At 49.3% G+C, this 18,408-nt stretch overlaps 1 protein-coding gene across 1 annotated transcript in view; it reads right to left on the bottom strand.

The window, feature by feature from the left end:
• Positions 1-18,408, bottom strand: part of LOC144829508 (putative defense protein 3) — a 95,909-nt gene that overhangs the window by 60,079 nt on the left and 17,422 nt on the right. The window contains exon 2 of the mRNA XM_078688710.1: positions 2,783-2,895. Within this exon, the coding sequence (XP_078544836.1) occupies positions 2,783-2,895 (113 nt within the window). The remainder of the gene's footprint in view (positions 1-2,782; positions 2,896-18,408) is intronic.

Genomic DNA, 18,408 nt, shown 5'->3' with positions numbered 1-18,408 from the left:
GACTTGTTAGTGTCAAATGGTAAAACAACTCAAACACCCATTTCAATTTGAGTGAAGGATAAACCTTTCTTTCATTCTATTAGTTCAGGAACTATTGGACATACTAACATGGATGGAGAGAATGCTCTTCCTACTCAATAAATAAAGTGCTCTTGTTCCATTGAAATCACTTTTGACTCTCCTGCCTGTTTAGTGGCATTGTTTACCTTTCCCCTGTATTTATCTCTCTTTACTAGGTTGCTTTGGAGGCACCGCCTACGGCTTATTTACAATTGAGTTGTAATTAAAAATTCTCTGCATAAGTAGAATCTTCTAATGGAATTATCTCCACCATATTATGCTCTAGGTGGAAGCCATCCTGATGGAATGGTTCTTTACTGGTGCTGTTTTTCTAAAAGAGCATTTACCTCTCCCTGCTGAAATCAAAGGGTTTTCCCTTGCCATCCATTTTTAAACATACCATGTATCTATATCAGGCTGCATGATATTCAATACCCGAGGAACTGTCTACATTTCTAAAAAAAAATGATGCATAAGGTAGCTGCCTAATACACACTGTGAGAGTGTGCTCGGTGTGGTACATCCAGGAAAAGGGCATTTTCTGCTGGATGTCCAGGGTTCCGGAAACAGTCATCCCAGTACCCTCTCTGTTGCTTTTCTGGAAGTAGTTAACAAGTCTTTTGCAATCAGTATTTGGAAAGCTGTATAATATGTACTTACTTTAGCCGCTTATGCGAGTTTCTTGTGAGGTTATTCTATTGGTAGCCAATACTGCATTACTGTTTATTGTTTTATTGCAGATATAGTCTGTGTTTTTTTGATTTATTGAACATGATGTCACTTAAGATCCATTGTTTTTTCATATTTATTACAACAATTTTTAGAATGGGTGTTGTATGAGGGGTCACTGACTTTTAGGCCCATCAGTATTGCCAGGCTTTGAGTGTGTGGTTCTATTCAAGGTAGATCTATTGTCAGCATTAACCCCCCTCACTGCGCCCACAAGAGCAACTGAACATATGTTGACAGAAGGTCATGAGTACAGGTGTTAGTGGTGAGTCATAATTATGAATGTTGCATCTCCACATACTTTCTGCCCTTACAGATCCTCCAATGTGACTATTTTGTTTCCTCCTATTAAACCCCCTGGTAATACTATAATAAGGGTACCGAGAACTCCCATCATGATGACGGAATGATTGAAGCATGTGAATCTATGAAAGTTCCAATACTGGAGTAATCAATCAAACAAAACAAAGATAGATCTGGTTGTACAGTGGCCACATGGGCTGTTCAATTAGCCCACAGCAAGCCACCATTTTACTGTGGGTTGGATAGTCTCTGATGACACTTGTCGATAGTGCAGGTCGTGTAGCTGTCCCTGGGTACATGGGGCTCTGCATATTCTTGGAAAATAGTACTGGGGGGTGCAGCATGTTCCTTTCAAAAGACCTGTTCCAGAAAATGTAGTTTGTCTGCCATTCGTCCTGTGTCTATCAAAGTACTAAATGCCTATGTGTGTGCACTGCTTTCACATACATTTTAGTAAATATTGGCACCTACGTAAGCCTAGACTACACACTCAACATTTGAGAGGCCATATAAATTCATACATGGAAGTCCTCAAATCCATTGGCATCCATGGAATATGGTAGTTAGGGTCTGAGTCAATGCTCAAAGCCTGTACATGCAAATGCCTTTGTTTGAGGAGGTAAGTATTAAACAGATGTCCCACAGCCCAATGATAGTCAACCTAAAGCATTCATCAGAGACTTCAATGAAAGTTTGTGTTTGGTCAATTTTGACTTGGGAATTGGGGTAACAGTTAACCAGTCCTCTGTAGTATATGAAACATCAATACAATCAGGCAGATAAATTAAGAAACAATAAGTACATTGGAGGATTTACTTGGCAATTCATATTTTGACCAAAAGGGTTCTGCCATTGGTCATTCTGCTCCTCACAGAACTAGGGGCAAATGTATAAAAAATAGGAATTGCGATTTTTTTTCCTGAATCATGATTAGTAAATCACTATTACTAATGTAAGTAAACTTATAAACTTCAGATATATATATGAGGTAGGTCACAATTTGCAACCCATTAGTAATTACAGGCATCACAGGAACGGTGATCTGCTGGAATCAGCAGGCCACCATGTCTCTATTGCTTTTTAATAAAACAATCTTTATATTTTTTATAAATGCAGGCCGTTTGCCTCGAAAGATTTTTTGATTATTTTCAAAAAGTAGAATGAAATGCTTTAAGTTTAATTTTTTAAGCGTAGGCACTGCCTTCTCTTAAAAAAATATTTGTTTTAACATTCACAAAGGCGAAGGGGTCCCATGGGGACCCCATCCCATTTGCGAATGGTTGCCACCATCTTTGATGTGTCTGTAAAAAATTAATGTTATGCAACTGTAATTCAGTTGCAAAACATTTATACCTAGCACTGCAATTCGGTATTTGGAAGGCACGCCCTAAACACAGCCTTTCCAAATGCCAAATCGCGGAACAGAAATTACGATGGGGTAACATGTTACCGAATCACAATGTGTGCTCTGTACAGTTGAAAAAGCATTTTCACAATCACCCATAGTCCGATTTGCAGTATCAAGATGCTTGCAACAGCAAAAATGCTTTTGTACATATGGCCCTAGGTATCTTGACATTGGTTTTGAGCTACAGGTCCAGTTGTGGTAGGACCAGATGCCTTATTTTAAAGTGCAGAATTCATTGCATATTACAATATGCAGTTTGCAAGTCTGGATCTTTAAACTTACCAGCAGATTCTTGGTGTTAGCTGGAGGATCTATCCATGATCCAATTGCTGTGGTGTCAGGGGGGATTCGAGCCTGCAGCAGCACCCCTGCGTAATCAGGACCCAAGATCTCAACTGCAAAGACACAAGGCACATTATTCCACATATGCATTAAGCAATATATTGAATTATGATGAAGTTTTAGTTTTGCTTACAAAATATTTCAAGTTAGACTTACCAGTATTAATAATTTCTTGCTTTATATTTTCTATTTAATGTATACAAAAGCTCTCGTTTTCAGCCATGTAGTAAAACTCTAACTGACTGTCAGCACAAACCGACAATAAATCTTGCAATATCAGCAGTCCCATTCATCATTTATCTGAAATAAAACTGTCACCTTGGTTCTCCTCCCATCAACAGTAAATTTCAAAATAGTTGAATATGGGACTAGGGCCACCTGGAGGTTCTCTGGGAATCAGCCTGTGTCTTACTGCTCCCCAGCAGAAGTCACAGCTCCTATTTCACACCAACTAAGACAAACTAAGTCAAACTTACTTATTTGAAGATCTACCAAGGAGAACAGGAGGTATAGGAGAGGTTTGAAAGTGATTTTCTTCAAGTTAATTCTGATATGAAAAATTCAGTTTTACGTTACCAAGAGCTGTTGGCCGAAATAGGACAACATTGGCATAAGGTAAAGCCATTTTGTAATGTATTGTAAGGTCTGGCGTTAGCCAAAACCTTTTGATTTTACTAAAATTATATGTATAACTCAAAAGGGGGGATTTAAAATAGTAAATGATACTACTTTGTATATGTATACGCAATACACAACTGTTTTAGGGGAGTCTTTAGAATTAGATGAGCATTATTATGCATCCGTAAATGTCGATTCTTTATATGATTCTGTGTTGTCAGTTAAGAAAAATATATTTAAAATAAAAATTATATGTATAATATATTTACTTAAAATGGCTTTTACCAGCTCTTTTTATCCACTGGCCTGTTGTTGTGTCATTCAAATTTTGCTTCAGCCCACTAGAGCATACAGCATAAGGCGGTGTATCAGTCTACCTCAGCCACTGGCTACCTGCAGTTTGAGTCACTGCATTTTGCTCTTTCACCACAAGCACATCCTCACACAAGGTGTGCCAATGTTTTTTATTTTCACTTTCATTGCTCAGTGTTGCCTTTGTGTTTACAGACTGATGTGAGCACAGGGCACAGGGCACAGGGCACGTTATAAGTTGCTGTCTCCTGCTGGTGTAAGTTTGTTTTCATTGGTCTTTCTTCACCTGACTGCTGCTATTTAACAGATTAGGAGGTTGTGTCCATTTCAAAACATTCTTCATACAGTATTCCTTTTTTTCACATGCACGCAATAAAGTGCATTTTAAACTGCACTCTTGTATGTAATGCAGGTATGTGTTTTAATTGAAGACTACAATTATTCTTGTAAACTAATGTAGCCTGTTCGTCCTGCTAATATGTCTTTCTAGTTTGCTTTCAGTGCTCTTGTAGGTCCTGCTAGACATTTGACTATTTTATTACTAATTGAAGCTGTGCCATTTATTCCAATTTTCTATCTATCTATCTATCTATCTATCTATCTATCTATCTATCTATCTATCTATCTATCTATCTATCTATCTATCTCTGTCTATCTATTAATCTATCATCTATCTATCTATCTATCTATCTATCTATCTATCTATCTATCTATCTATCTATCTATCTATCTATCTATCTATCTATCTATCTATCTTTGCAAAACTCTCTGTCTAACTATCAACCAGTCTCATCTGTTTTCTGTCCATCTACTTGTCCATATACCTGTCGGTCTGTCAACCTACCTGTCTGTGTACTTGTCAATCTTGTCAGTCTGGGAGGGGCATGGCCAGCAACCGACGGGAATGGCTGCACACTAGCGTGGCTCCGGAGCACTCGCCCGCTATCCGCCATGTATCCTGATCTATATTGCAGCACAGAACCCGTGAACAGCGGGACTGCAGCACCTGCACCCGTGGGCACCCGCACACTGGGAGTAACCACCTGTGGAGGCTGGGAAGTGGCGCCTCTGACCTTGGACCTGCGGCAGTGAGAAAGCCAAAAATAGCGTAGTCGGGACTGGCATAATCCCAGGGAGTGGTCACGCTGCTGAATTGCCCAATCGGACCGCCTATGGAGCCGCAGCAGATCAGAGGAGCGGATCCTGAGTCATTGGGGTCTGGCGGAGGTGGGCCCCGAGTGAGCGGCCACTCGAAATAGAACATAAGGCTCCCGGAGGGGTCAGCACAGAACTCGGAGCGGAGGACAGAGGGCAGACCTTCGCCCAAGTGTACTAATCCAGCCTGCGGAATAGAGGCGGCGACCCCGTGAAGAGTGAAGAGTGTCCGGTGGTGGCGTTGCGCTGCAGGGTTCCGCTTCGGGACCCGCAAGAGTATCCTGACAGTACCGGTGAGTGGCGGGGGAGTACACACCCACTAGCCAGCCACCGGCTGTACCCTGGATTGTGTCCCAGCCCTACTGGTGGTGCAGAGGAGACTTCAGAGTCGGGTATTGAACACCGGAGAGGCCCAGGGCATTGTGGTTGACCCACAAAATCGGGACACTATGTCATCAACCCGGGCTTGACCGATAGGGCACTATTGGTATTGTTACCATTGGTCACCTTTGGAAAAAAGGGAAAATTGTACCATTTGCACAACTGGAAAAATACTATGACCTGGTCGGGGGGAGGTTTTCCGTTACCTGCAAATCCGCCATGCTCTTACTGCTGCACTTTCCAAGACTAGGGAGATACCGGAGTCCTCCCCCCTGGAGGATAGGTTACTCTCTGACCCCTGCTGAAAAAAGCGATATCACTGACCTATCGACCGTTGTGCAATACCCTGCCAGACCCACATCCGAGCCTTCGTGAACAATGACAAGCTGACATAGGATCATTAGAGGAAGAGATTTGGCAAGTTGCACTTATGTCTCCGAGAGAGGCAGCCATTCCTCTTAAATACCGACTTATCCAATTGAAGGTACTGCACAGATCGTATTTCACCTGCGCCACACTTATGAAGATTTGGCGCAGGGAAGATGCACTTTTACAAGAGGCAGTGCCTCGAGGAGGCCAACCTGTACGATACTCTAAGGGATTGATCTTTGGGATGGAGCCACACAACATATGCACAGGGCTATTGGGAAGGATATCCAATTGACACCGAGAATGGGGCTTCTGAACATTTGTGAGGCAACAGACCTGACGTGGAACAGCAATGGGTTACCCTGGGTTATACACTGGTGAAACGTGCAATTGCTATACATTTGGGTGCAGCTGAGGTGCCGACCGAGGGGGATGGGCTAAGGAGTCAGATAAATGCATGATTGCTGAAAAAGAAGTATTTAAATTCAGAGGATACCCCAAGAAGTGGGATAAAAAATATGGCAAATGGAACATTTACCGGGGGGAAATATGCACCTCTACCACTGTGGAGATGTGAGAGCAACGATGGAATGGGCATTTATGAGCAGGTGTACGAGAGTGTACTAAAATACCAACACTGTAATTTGTTCCATATCTAAAGGTATCATACATCCCCGACTCGAAACTCACCATGACCAAACAAGTCAACGCTGTCTCCTCCACCTGCTTCAACGCCCTCCGAATGCTCCGCAAGATCTACAGATGGATCCCGACAGACACAAGGAAAACAGTCAGCCCTCTACGCCGGCGCCCCAACCAAGCTCATTAACAGACTGCAAAGAATCCAGAATGCCTCTGCACGTCTGATCCTCGATGCCCCGCGCCACGACCACATCACCCCCCACCTCAAGAACCTGCACTGGCTCCCTGTCGACAAAATAATCTCCTTCAAGCTCCTGATCCACGCACATAAGGCACTCCACAAGACCGGCCCAGCCTACCTCAACAGTCGACTCTCCTTCTACGCACCCAACAGGAAACTCCGCTCTGCAGACCTCTCCCTGGCCACCGTCCCACGCATCCGTAGAGCCACAGCCGGAGGCAGATCCTTCTCCCACCGCGCCGCCACAACCTGGAACACCCTCCCCCTCTTCCTACGACAAACCAAAGACCTTCTAACCTTCAGGAGACAACTCAAGACCTAGCTGTTCGGCCAGTAGCAACAGTACCCCCCTCTCCCCTCCCCCTCAGCGCCTTGGAACCCTTGCGGGTATGTAGTGCGGTCTACAAATTCTATTGTATTGTATTGTATTATACTAACGGTGACCGCTCAGTTCTAAAAAATAATAAAACATATTTTTTTTAAATCTTGTCTATTGACCTGCCAGGCTATCTGTCTGTCTGTCTGTCTGTCTGTCTGTCTGTCTATCTATCTATCTATCTATCTATCTATCTATCTATCTATCTATCTATCTATCTATCTATCTATCTATCTATCTATCTATCTATCTATCTATCTATCTATCTATCTATCTATCAATTTAGCTAGCTAGCTGCGCAATCCTATCGGTCTGTTGATCTATATATCTGTCTATGTTTCTATCTTAGCAACCCTATCTATCTATATTAACCCTAGCAACCCTGTCTACCTTTAACCTGTAGGAAAGTGCTCTTTTTTGTAAGGTCACCCTCACACATTTTGCCCCAATGCTCATGGTTATAACTCTGAAGGTGTACTGTAGCCTGCTGCTCAATCCCCAATGCTCTCTCCCCAAACACAATGTAAGCAAATTGGTAGTTCCAATTGTGAAGGACTTTAACTCCCTTATACATCCCTAGTAAATGGTATCAAGGGTACCAAGGCATGAGTGTTAAAGAGGTCACCAAGGCCTGAAGATCTATGTGTGCCACCCTGATTGACCCAAGTAAACAGATGTCAGCAGGCCTGCCATTGCAGACTACAGGAACAGTGCAAACTGTTCCAGATTGACTTTGCCCTCACCAGGAGTGGCAAGGTCAAAGCACTATCTTTAATATATGTTAGTCACCCATAAGGTAGGCCTCCTAAACCAGGGAGGAAGGGTGCATTATATTAGAGGTGTCGGCATATAAGTGCATGTTTATATGTCCCCCTAGTAGCCTCTTCCTATTAAGGACTACTATAAGTGATCAGTAGTCAATAGGATAGCATGGGCTGGCATCTGGGCAACCCTGAGGTTGCCAGCTCCATTATGGTCATGCTGAATATAGTCATATTTGGTTTCAAACAACTTGGCTATTCACCCCACCCATGGTTTGATATGGCATGCACCTAGGTGGCTACCTTAGAGGTTGCCCACCTGGTTGGGCTCAGTCTTTCATGTGCCTTGGCCGCTTGCAGCTACTACCACCAAGATGGGAATCTGACCTCCTGCCAAGAAATGTGAACACACCCCAGAGTCAGAAACAAAGGACTGCCTGGGAGTTGCCATGTCAGCTTTCCTAGTTATTAGCAGTTTCTGGAAGTATCGTATCATAGGTTTTATCTATTGCAGATGTTTTAAGCCTAGCTCACTGGCGTAGTAGAAGGAATCTAGGGGCCGATTCACAAAAGTAATCTGAGACAAAATCCGAAATTTACGACTTTCGGTATTCACAAAGGGCATTTAGGAGTAGTAAAGTTAGGATTTTGTCTCAGTTAAATTTAAGTTTTGGTCTTAAGTTTAACTTAAGTAAACCTTAAGTTTAACTGGGATAAAATCCTAATTTTCCTACTCCTAAATGCCCTTTGTGAATACCAAAAGTCGCAAAGTTTGGCTTTTGTCTCAGATTACTTCTGTGAATAGGGCCCCTTATTTATAGAATAATGTATAAACTGTATCACTCGGATAACTGGACACCAAAAGAGATTGCGGGAAAAGTCGAACAAGAGGAAAATGAGAATCAAGAGAAGTGACCTGTGCCAATTCGGCTGCATCTGAGAATTATTTTCTAATTTCATATTTGGTCCCAAAACATATACTGCACCTCCTTCTGTCTTTGATTTGTGTTCAAATAAATGTATCCTTTCTGTGTTTTTGCTTACTCGCCATGCTGGGGCATCTCTAAGACTCAGTGGTGGGTGGAGAGGTAGAAACACATTTGGAAAGGTCACCACCCAATAAGTGCCATTGAAGAGCAGCCCGCTTTTTTATTTGTAACCATTCGTGCTTTTGGAATAATAATGTTCTAAATCAACCTACAGGGAAATTAAATTCTAATAAGCACATGGCAGGGCCTGGCTCCTCTCTCACTCAAACTGGATCCACACACAGTAAGTAACAATACTATGGTGTTTCGCCTGACGCTTGTAACAAGACCACTGAGATGCAGAGAAATAAAACTACTCAAGCAATCATGTGTCTATGAGGTTATGACAGTGAAGAACAAGCTTTAAAAAAAAATCTTCCAACCACCAAAGACATGGAGAGAAACGTGTGCTTCTACCTACCAGCCTAAATACTGTATTATACACTGTCTGTGCTAACAACTGCATTATTCATTACCAGTATCCGCAAGTGGAGACACGCACTCTGAAAATCAATGTACAGAAAAGTATTACAACTCACGAACACGAGCGCCCTCTCGCGTAATCTCGTTGCGAATATGAATTCACACAGATGGAAATTAATTGATGCACTATTTCAAGATGTCCTCCCTCTCCTTTTCAAATGTTACCTGCTTCCTCTCTGGCTTCTTTAAGTAACTGACATTTTGGGGGATGCTTTTGGGTGCCTTTGACCACTACATAAACCACTCTGTGATCATATAGACCAACGTGGCTGAAGATCGACTTGCTCTATAAGGCCTTTGTACACTGAGGGATCACCTAACATCTAATACCATGAATGCAATACCATCACTAAATCAGAAGGGCCCCGCCCGGTAGACAAACATGTCAATCAGCTTTTCATCCCAAAGCACTCTTCCTATGGCAGGGAATGTATTCTAAATGGAGGCAGCCTTTTAAGGCTCTTGTAGTACATTCCTGGCCTATGGCAGATTAAATCTGAAGACATTCCAAGGGTTCAGTCTGTATCCCTACAAAGGCCCTCTGGCGCGTGGCCACCGTAGTCACCTGGAACAATAGCTCACCGACAGATCTGGTGATTAGCTACAAAGCTCCATTTCCACAATGGGGAATGCAACTACAAACAAATCAAGCAGAGAGGTGGCCAGACGCCCTCGAAGAACAAATCCCCGAGGGAAAACAAAGAATCCATAATTCCATTTTAAAGGATGCAAGTAGACGTTCTGATTTTTCCTAACACAAGGGCATCACTTTCGATAAAAATCCTACAAAATGGCAGTAGACAGGGCAGCATTTCTCCTGGTCCCAATAGGAGCAAACAAGAAGACGAGCTGGCTGCCACAAGCACTAGGAACCCCTCTCAAACATCATCTCTCATATACCTTACACTACTACACGCTAGAACCACCAGTGGAAACCACCTGCCCATTTCTTCCCTGCAAGGTCGCAGGCCGGCGGAGGCTCTAGACATTGACATTATTACAATCTTTTTGAGAAACTGGGACATCCTGGGCTTAGGAGAATCTTGAGGCTTGTCCCAGATACCTATTAATGGCTACCAGGATATTTAGTGCGGCACTAAAGCATCATAGGCTCGGCAGAGCATCAGGTGGTCTTTCCATATATGCCTGTGACATCAATGACCTCAACACAACAGCTCCTGAACAGAACAGTGAATCAATCTGAGCCTTCTCATTGCATCATAACACTAATCGCAATCATTACTTTCCTGTTCTCTTACTCAATGAATATCTTTGTTTACACAATGGCAAGCAGCAGCTTACAAATGCGCAAAATAATAATTTCAGGTGAAATTCTTGAATAAACATAAGGCATTGGTGCCAAGAGATGCTATCAATTCCCAACATAAAAATAAAAGTCACTGAATCGAGGCTGGGTAATACTCTCAGTGTATTTAACTTAAAAAGTGTACCAACCTCTTCCACACTTAAAGCAGAACAAAAGTACAATGTCCTCAACCGGACGTTTCTCAACCACAGACCACACTTTTGCAACTACAGCGTTACATTGTCATTGCTTGGATTGTGTCATTCTACAACTTTCAAAAGGTGATCATTTTTCACTGGCATCATACTTTGAGGTTAAACACAACCAGGCAGAGCATTGCAAGTCACCCACTGGAGTACATGAGCCCTACTGGATGCCGTAGTATCTCTGCACACTGACACCTGGATGAGGGTCAAGAAATCTGTCGCAAAACAACCTCATTCCTAAAGCAGGGATACATACTGGCACCATTGCTCTTTAACTTTTACACGGCAGATATTGGACTAGGCCCCCCTCCTTTTTTTTAAAAAAAAAAAAAGGTATTTCTAACTGTAAAGAACCTTTGACATTTTGTTTCACTACTGGGCAAGTGCCTGAACACTAAGGGGAACATCTACAAGCCCCTTCCGTCACTTTTGCGTAATTTTAAACATGGGAAAAGAAACGCAAAGTGTCTCAATGGGCTTGTAAATCTGCCCCTAAGTTTCTGCAAAAATGTTCAAACAAAAATTTTAAGAAACGGAATAAGTGCACTTTATAGTGGTCATCGGATGAAGACGTCATAATCTGATTTTAATAAAGTGCATAATGCACTCTGCAATGCAGCACTTTATATGTTGTATTGTTGAAATTGTTTTTGTAATTAATTTAATTATTAATAAATAAAAAATATAATTGCCATCACTAGAGTAAAGGTTTCTTTTCCCGGTACAAATTGAGGAAAATACAGTGCATGCACCTTGTTCCATTAAACTGTAAATAAGCAAGTAAACTGTGTGGAAATAAAAAGGGTTTTCAGAATTCCAAATGGAAATCTAATGACAGGTGCAACTGTCAAGAACCTGGTTCTGGAAAACAAGTTTTGTATAAGTCCTTTTACTTTCCGCGTAATGAGAAGGCTGTTTTTTTGTGACTCAGGCCTATATAAAAAAGGTTTGCTTGTAGTATCACAAACCTGCTGAGACAAATTTCAGTTAAATGTGTAAGCTACTGTTGGACAGGCCGCATGGTCGGGCTGTCCCCCCTCCCCGCAACGGGACCCGGACCCTGGCTCTCCCTGAATCCCCAACCAGGGTCCCCGGCGACCACCCGAAGTACCCTGCAATCCCTCCACCACAAGACACCAGCCCCGGACCCAGCTGGCCCGGGTCACCATCCACACCCCGGCCTCGGCCCAGCCGCCATTTTGGGTACTACAGCACGAGGCCGCGTGGCCTCAACTCGACCCTAACCCTGGGCCCGGCCGGCCCCGACATCGAGGCACCAACCTCCGCCCAGGAGGCAGAGTGACCACTTGGCGAGTCAATGGGAGAAGGAATCGTCAACGGCTCTCCTCCGCCAGGTGTCGATCACCCCAGGCCGCCCTGGGCGCTGGCTCCACCCCCCTGCTGGGTGTCTGGACTCCCTCATCCCGGACCTCCCGGCCCCCCAGGCGCGAGGGTCCGGACATCAAAGGGGTCCAGACCTATAACTGGGGCAGGGCCGGACCAGGAGGGCAGTTGTATCCTGGAGTCGAGAGACCCGAGAAGAACTCATCCGTGACTGGCCTGCTGGCGCTGCCGCGGCCCTCTGCCTCGTGAAACCATCGTCTTGGCCTGCTGGCGCTGCCGCGGCCCTCTGCCTCGTGAAACCATCGTCTTGGCCTGCTGGCGCTGCCGCGGCCCTCTGCCTCGTGAAACCATCGTCTTGGCCTGCTGGCGCTGCCGCGGCCCTCTGCCTCGTGACACCATCGCCTTGGCCTGCTGGCGCTGCCGCGGCCCGACTCACAGACTCTCCAGCTCGAGGATTGTGAGCTCGCCTCTTGCCACCCCCTGTACCGACCCGGTACCAAGACTGTCCCGCTACCCCCTTTTCCTTACAGAGACTAGAAGTGAGAGGACCCTCCGGTCCGAGATATCCTGTATCGCTACTATCCTTGCCTTACGTACCTTATATAAAGCATTGAACTCGACCTGGTGTGGTGCCTATTTGTGGGGAGGGAGGTGACTTGTCTGTACGATCGCCGGAGACGGTCCTCATCGGGGACCTCTCCCTCAGTATTCGGCCGACCCTCCGGGTCCCCGTCTAACATTGGTGGCCAGCGACGGGATCCGAACCTACGCATAATCGTACAGAAAGTCACTCGCCCCACGACACACAACCACCATGACAACAGAGAGCGGAACAACGGAAACATTCCAGATGGAAAAATTGGAAGACTACAACCACCGGGAACTGAAGCAATATTGCATAGAACTTGGCCTTCCAACCACAGGTCTTAGCACAAAGGAAGACTTCAAACGAGCCCTAGAAGCTTGGGCAGAAACGGGTACGGCCGTACCCCGAACACGAACAACCGAGACGAGCCCCGCACCAACTGAAGAAAGAAGAGCGGGTCTCTCCCTGGAAGAGATCCGAGAAAGAGAAAAAAGCAGACTCCACGAATTAGAACTGGCCCGACTTCGCTTGGATGGAGAACTCAAGCTGGCGGAACAAAAAATAACTCTGGAACACTTACGGCTCCGAGAGGAGCGAGAAGAGAAGCAAAAACAGAGAGAGCTAGAGGAAAAGAAACTAGCGTACGAACATGAGCGCAACCTCAAGGAACTGGAAATCCAGAAACAGAATAAAGAACTCGGGTTCCCCGAACGACCGACCCTGCCTGCCTCTACCGAGCCCAAGGTTCACATCCCCAAAGATGTCATCCGGGAATACCACAAGAACGATGATATACAGCAGTGGTTTAAAGCCTATGAGGTGGCCATGACCTCCCACCGGATTCCACGGAGCGACTGGGGAGCCGGGTTATGGGGGAGGTTTGTCAACGAAGGGCGGGACGCCCTGCTGCAACTCCCGGACCATCTGATGACATCCTACGACCACATGAAGGCCGCCCTCCTCACTCGATACGGGCTCACACCCGAGATGTACCGCCAGCGGTTCCGCGACTGCAAGCGGATTCCGGGTACAACCTGGGTGGAGTACGTGAACTTCTTTAGTCGAGCCTTCGAAGGGTGGATCAAGGGCAACAAAGTGACCACCTACGAACAACTTTTTGACCTTATCGTATGGGAGCACCTGTCTAACAACTGTTTCGTGGAACTCCGGCAACACCTCTTGGACAGTAAACTAACCGAACCTCGACAACTCGCCGCCGAAGCCGACCGGTGGGAAAGCACCCGAGTTGGCCGGAACGGACCCAGCGAATCATCCAGACCGTACCCCGGGCCCCATCGCCCCCGGGGAGGAGGAGGAGGAGGCCAGGGTCGGGGGAGAGACCCCGGCCCCTTGTCACCCACAAGCAGCCCCTCGACCCCGGTCGGCCGAGGGAGCCCAGCCATCCGGGCCGGTTTCCGGGCCAACGTTATGTGCCACAGATGCCAGCGACCCGCCCACTATGCCAGTGATCCCAACTGCCCAAAGAATCCGAACACTACCCCCCGCCAGGTCGCAGCGGCCGCCCTAGGGGAAGAACTAATCCCGGAAGACCAAGAAGAGTACGAGACCGACCCCTCTGAGTGGGCACCAGCCGCCATGGCGCTGGTCTGCTTGGGGGAGAGAGAGATGGTTCCGCGGGCCCCCCTTCCCGCCAACACGCAGAAATACAGTCAGTGGGTCAACATTAATGGCCGCCGGGCGGAAGCCCTCCGCGACACCGGGGCCAGTGTAACGGCGGTCCGACGCCACCTTGTCACCCCAGACCAAATCCTGCCGAACATTCTTTGCCCTGTCCGATCAGCAGACAATTCCGAAAGTCTATGCCACATGGCCTGCGTCCCCTTCGAGTGGGGAGGAGTAACAGGGATGTTAAGGGTAACTGTCCGCGATGATGCCCCCGTGGATTGCCTCCTAGGAAACGACCTCGAAAGCTCTCCCTGGGCAGCTGTCGAACGAAGGGAACACCTGGGGATGCTCGGCCTCCCCGAATGGGTCTGCGTCACGACCCGGTCCATGACCGCCCGCGCGGTCCCCAGTCTAGAAGAGCCCGAGTGGCCGGAACCTCCTCCCGCGCTCATCCCAGAGGAGGCCGCCCCAGAAGCCAGTCCCTCGACCCAAACAGAAGAAGGATCCGACCAGCTTCGGGACGTCCCTGACCTGGCACAATGGCATCAGGAGGGAGGCCCCACTCAGGAACAATTCCGGGCCGAACAGAAAACATGTCCCTCTCTCGAAGGACTTCGGCAGCAAGCCCTGGCCCAAAGCACAGGGGATACCTCGGGGGCCCACTGGATCTACTGGGACCAAGACCTGCTCTACAGCGAGCAGAAAATTGCAGAACTAGGAGCCAGTCGGGTACTGGTGGTGCCCCTTCGCTTCCGAGACTTTCTCCTGAACTTAGCCCACGATGTCCCCCTTGCCGGACACCTGGGACAGGATAAAACCTACGACCGCCTGGTGACCTATTTTTTCTGGCCCCAAATACGAAAGGATGTCACCAACCACTGCAGGGCCTGCCCCACCTGCCAGGCCAGCGTAAAAAGTGGCCGAAAAATCAAAGCACCTTTACAACCCTTTCCTGTCGTCACCACCCCGTTCGAACGAGTGGGAATAGACATTGTGGGGCCCCTCGACCCCCGAACAGCCCAAGGACACCGGTTCATCCTGGTCCTAGTAGACCACGCCACCCGCTATCCCGAGGCCATCCCTCTTCGGACTGTGACGGCCCCCGTGGTGGGCCGAGCCCTGATAGGGATCTTCTCCCGGGTGGGGTTCCCCCGGGAGGTCGTCAGCGACAGGGGCACGAACTTTATCTCCAGATATATGAAGTCTCTCTGGCAACAATGCGGGGTCACCTACAAATTCACGACCCCCTATCACCCGCAAGGAAACGGACTGGTCGAGAGGTTCAACCGCACCCTCAAGGGAATGATTATGGGCCTAGAGGAACCCCTTCGACGCCAGTGGGACGTGCTACTTCCATGCCTCCTGTTTGCCTATCGGGAGGTCCCGCAGAAATCCCTCGGCTTCAGCCCGTTTGAACTCCTGTACGGGCACCCCGTCCGGGGCCCCCTCAGCCTAGTCAAGGAAGGTTGGGAGCAGCCTCCCCAGAAAACTCCCCCAGACATCTACAGGTATCTCCTGGCTCTCCGCAACCAGACCCGGCGGTTCCGAGAAACCGCCAAAGCCAATCTCGAGGCCAGTCAGGAGGACATGAAGAGATGGTACGATCAGCACGCATCCTCCATTGAGTTCGAACCGGGACAACGGGTCTGGGTGATGTCCCCGGTTGAACCCTGTGCACTCCAAGACAAATGGTCCGGACCCTTCAAGGTGATCGAACGCAAGGGGCCCGTCACCTATTTAATCAACATGGAGACTGCCCGGAACCCTCTACGAGTCCTCCATGCCAACAGGCTCAAACCCCATTTTGTGCGATCCGAACTCAGCCTCCTGATGGCTACCGATAACGGGACGGAAGAAGACTCCGAACCCCTTCCGGACTTACTGAGGACCCTCGAGCGGGATGGCTCAGTGGAAGGGGTCCAGCTCTCCGAGGCCCTGTCCCAGGAGCAACGCCAGGACTGCCAAGCCCTCCTGAGACGGTTCGCCTCCCTGTTCTCCCTCGCACCCGGAGTCACCCCCTGGTGCCTTCACGACGTGGACACCGGGGACAGCCCTCCTATTCGACACCGGGCGTACCGCGTACCAGACCGGGTGCGCGCCTGCATCCAGACCGAGGTGTCCAAAATGCTGGCCCTAGGAGTGATCGAACCCTCAGACAGCCCCTGGGCAAGCCCGGTCGTCCTGGTTCCCAAGGCGGCCGCCCCGGGCGTTGCCCCCGAGCTCCGGTTCTGCGTGGACTATCGGGGGCTGAATGCAGTTACCAGGACCGACGCTCACCCCATCCCCCGGGCAGATGAGCTAATTGACCGGATGGGGGCCGCCCGCTACCTGAGCATCTTCGACCTAACAGCGGGCTACTGGCAGATCGCCCTCACCCCTAGGGCCCAAGAACGTTCCGCCTTCTCTACCCCGGACGGGCACTACCACTTTAAAGTAATGCCCTTCGGCATGAAAAACGCTCCGGCAACGTTCCAACGGCTGGTGAACCAGGTACTGGCGGGCCTGGAAGACTTCAGCGCCGCCTACCTGGACGACATTGCTGTGTACAGCCATCAGTGGACCGACCACCTCCGCCACCTGAGGGAGGTTCTACACGCCCTCCAGCAAGCCGGGCTCACCATCAAGGCCAGCAAGTGCCAGGTTGGCCCAGGGTCCGTGACCTACCTAGGACACCAAGTGGGAAGCGGGCTGGTGGCCCCTCTCCAGCTCAAGATTGCTGCCATCCAGGCCTGGCAACCCCCCACGACCCAAACGGAGGTCCGGGCCTTCCTGGGGCTCACCGGATACTACCGGCGGTTCGTGAAGGACTATGGCAGCATCGTGGGGCCCCTCACAGAGCTCACCTCCAAGAAGAGCCCCAAAACAGTCAACTGGACCCCGGACTGCCAATCGGCCTTCGAGAAATTAAAGACCGCCATGTGCACGGCCCCCGTGCTCCAGGCTCCCGACTACAGCCGGGAATTCATTGTGCAGACGGACGCCTCCGATCATGGTGTGGGGGCCGTCCTCTCCCAACTCAACCCCGAAGGGGTCGACCAACCAGTGGCCTTCATCAGCAGACGCCTACTGCCCCGAGAACAGCGCTGGAGCACCATTGAGAGGGAGGCCTTCGCCGTAGTCTGGGCACTCAAGAAGCTCCGGCCCTACCTCTTCGGCACCCACTTCCGGGTGCAAACGGACCACCGACCCCTGCAATGGCTGATGCAAATGCGGGGGGAGAACCCGAAGCTGTTGCGCTGGTCCATCTCCCTGCAGGGGATGGACTTCACGGTGGAACATCGTCCAGGCCAGGACCACGCCAACGCCGACGGCCTGTCACGCTTTTTCCGCCTCAGCGAGGAGAGTCCCCAGGAAGATGGCTGACTCTCCCCGCCTTCAGCTGGGGGGGACGCATGTTGGACAGGCCGCATGGTCGGGCTGTCCCCCCTCCCCGCAACGGGACCCGGACCCTGGCTCTCCCTGAATCCCCAACCAGGGTCCCCGGCGACCACCCGAAGTACCCTGCAATCCCTCCACCACAAGACACCAGCCCCGGGCCCAGCTGGCCCGGGTCACCATCCACACCCCGGCCTCGGCCCAGCCGCCATTTTGGGTACTACAGCACGAGGCCGCGTGGCCTCAACTCGACCCTAACCCTGGGCCCGGCCGGCCCCGACATCGAGGCACCAACCTCCGCCCAGGAGGCAGAGTGACCACTTGGCGAGTCAATGGGAGAAGGAATCGTCAACGGCTCTCCTCCGCCAGGTGTCGATCACCCCAGGCCGCCCTGGGCGCTGGCTCCACCCCCCTGCTGGGTGTCTGGACTCCCTCATCCCGGACCTCCCGGCCCCCCAGGCGCGAGGGTCCGGACATCAAAGGGGTCCAGACCTATAACTGGGGCAGGGCCGGACCAGGAGGGCAGTTGTATCCTGGAGTCGAGAGACCCGAGAAGAACTCATCCGTGACTGGCCTGCTGGCGCTGCCGCGGCCCTCTGCCTCGTGAAACCATCGTCTTGGCCTGCTGGCGCTGCCGCGGCCCTCTGCCTCGTGAAACCATCGTCTTGGCCTGCTGGCGCTGCCGCGGCCCTCTGCCTCGTGAAACCATCGTCTTGGCCTGCTGGCGCTGCCGCGGCCCTCTGCCTCGTGACACCAT

The sequence above is a fragment of the Lissotriton helveticus genome, chromosome 4_1, assembly GCF_964261635.1.
Source record: "Lissotriton helveticus chromosome 4_1, aLisHel1.1, whole genome shotgun sequence".
NCBI classification, from domain to species: domain Eukaryota; kingdom Metazoa; phylum Chordata; class Amphibia; order Caudata; family Salamandridae; genus Lissotriton; species Lissotriton helveticus.
Note: the sequence above shows the minus strand (reverse complement) of the source record. Positions and strands in the feature narration are given on the sequence as shown.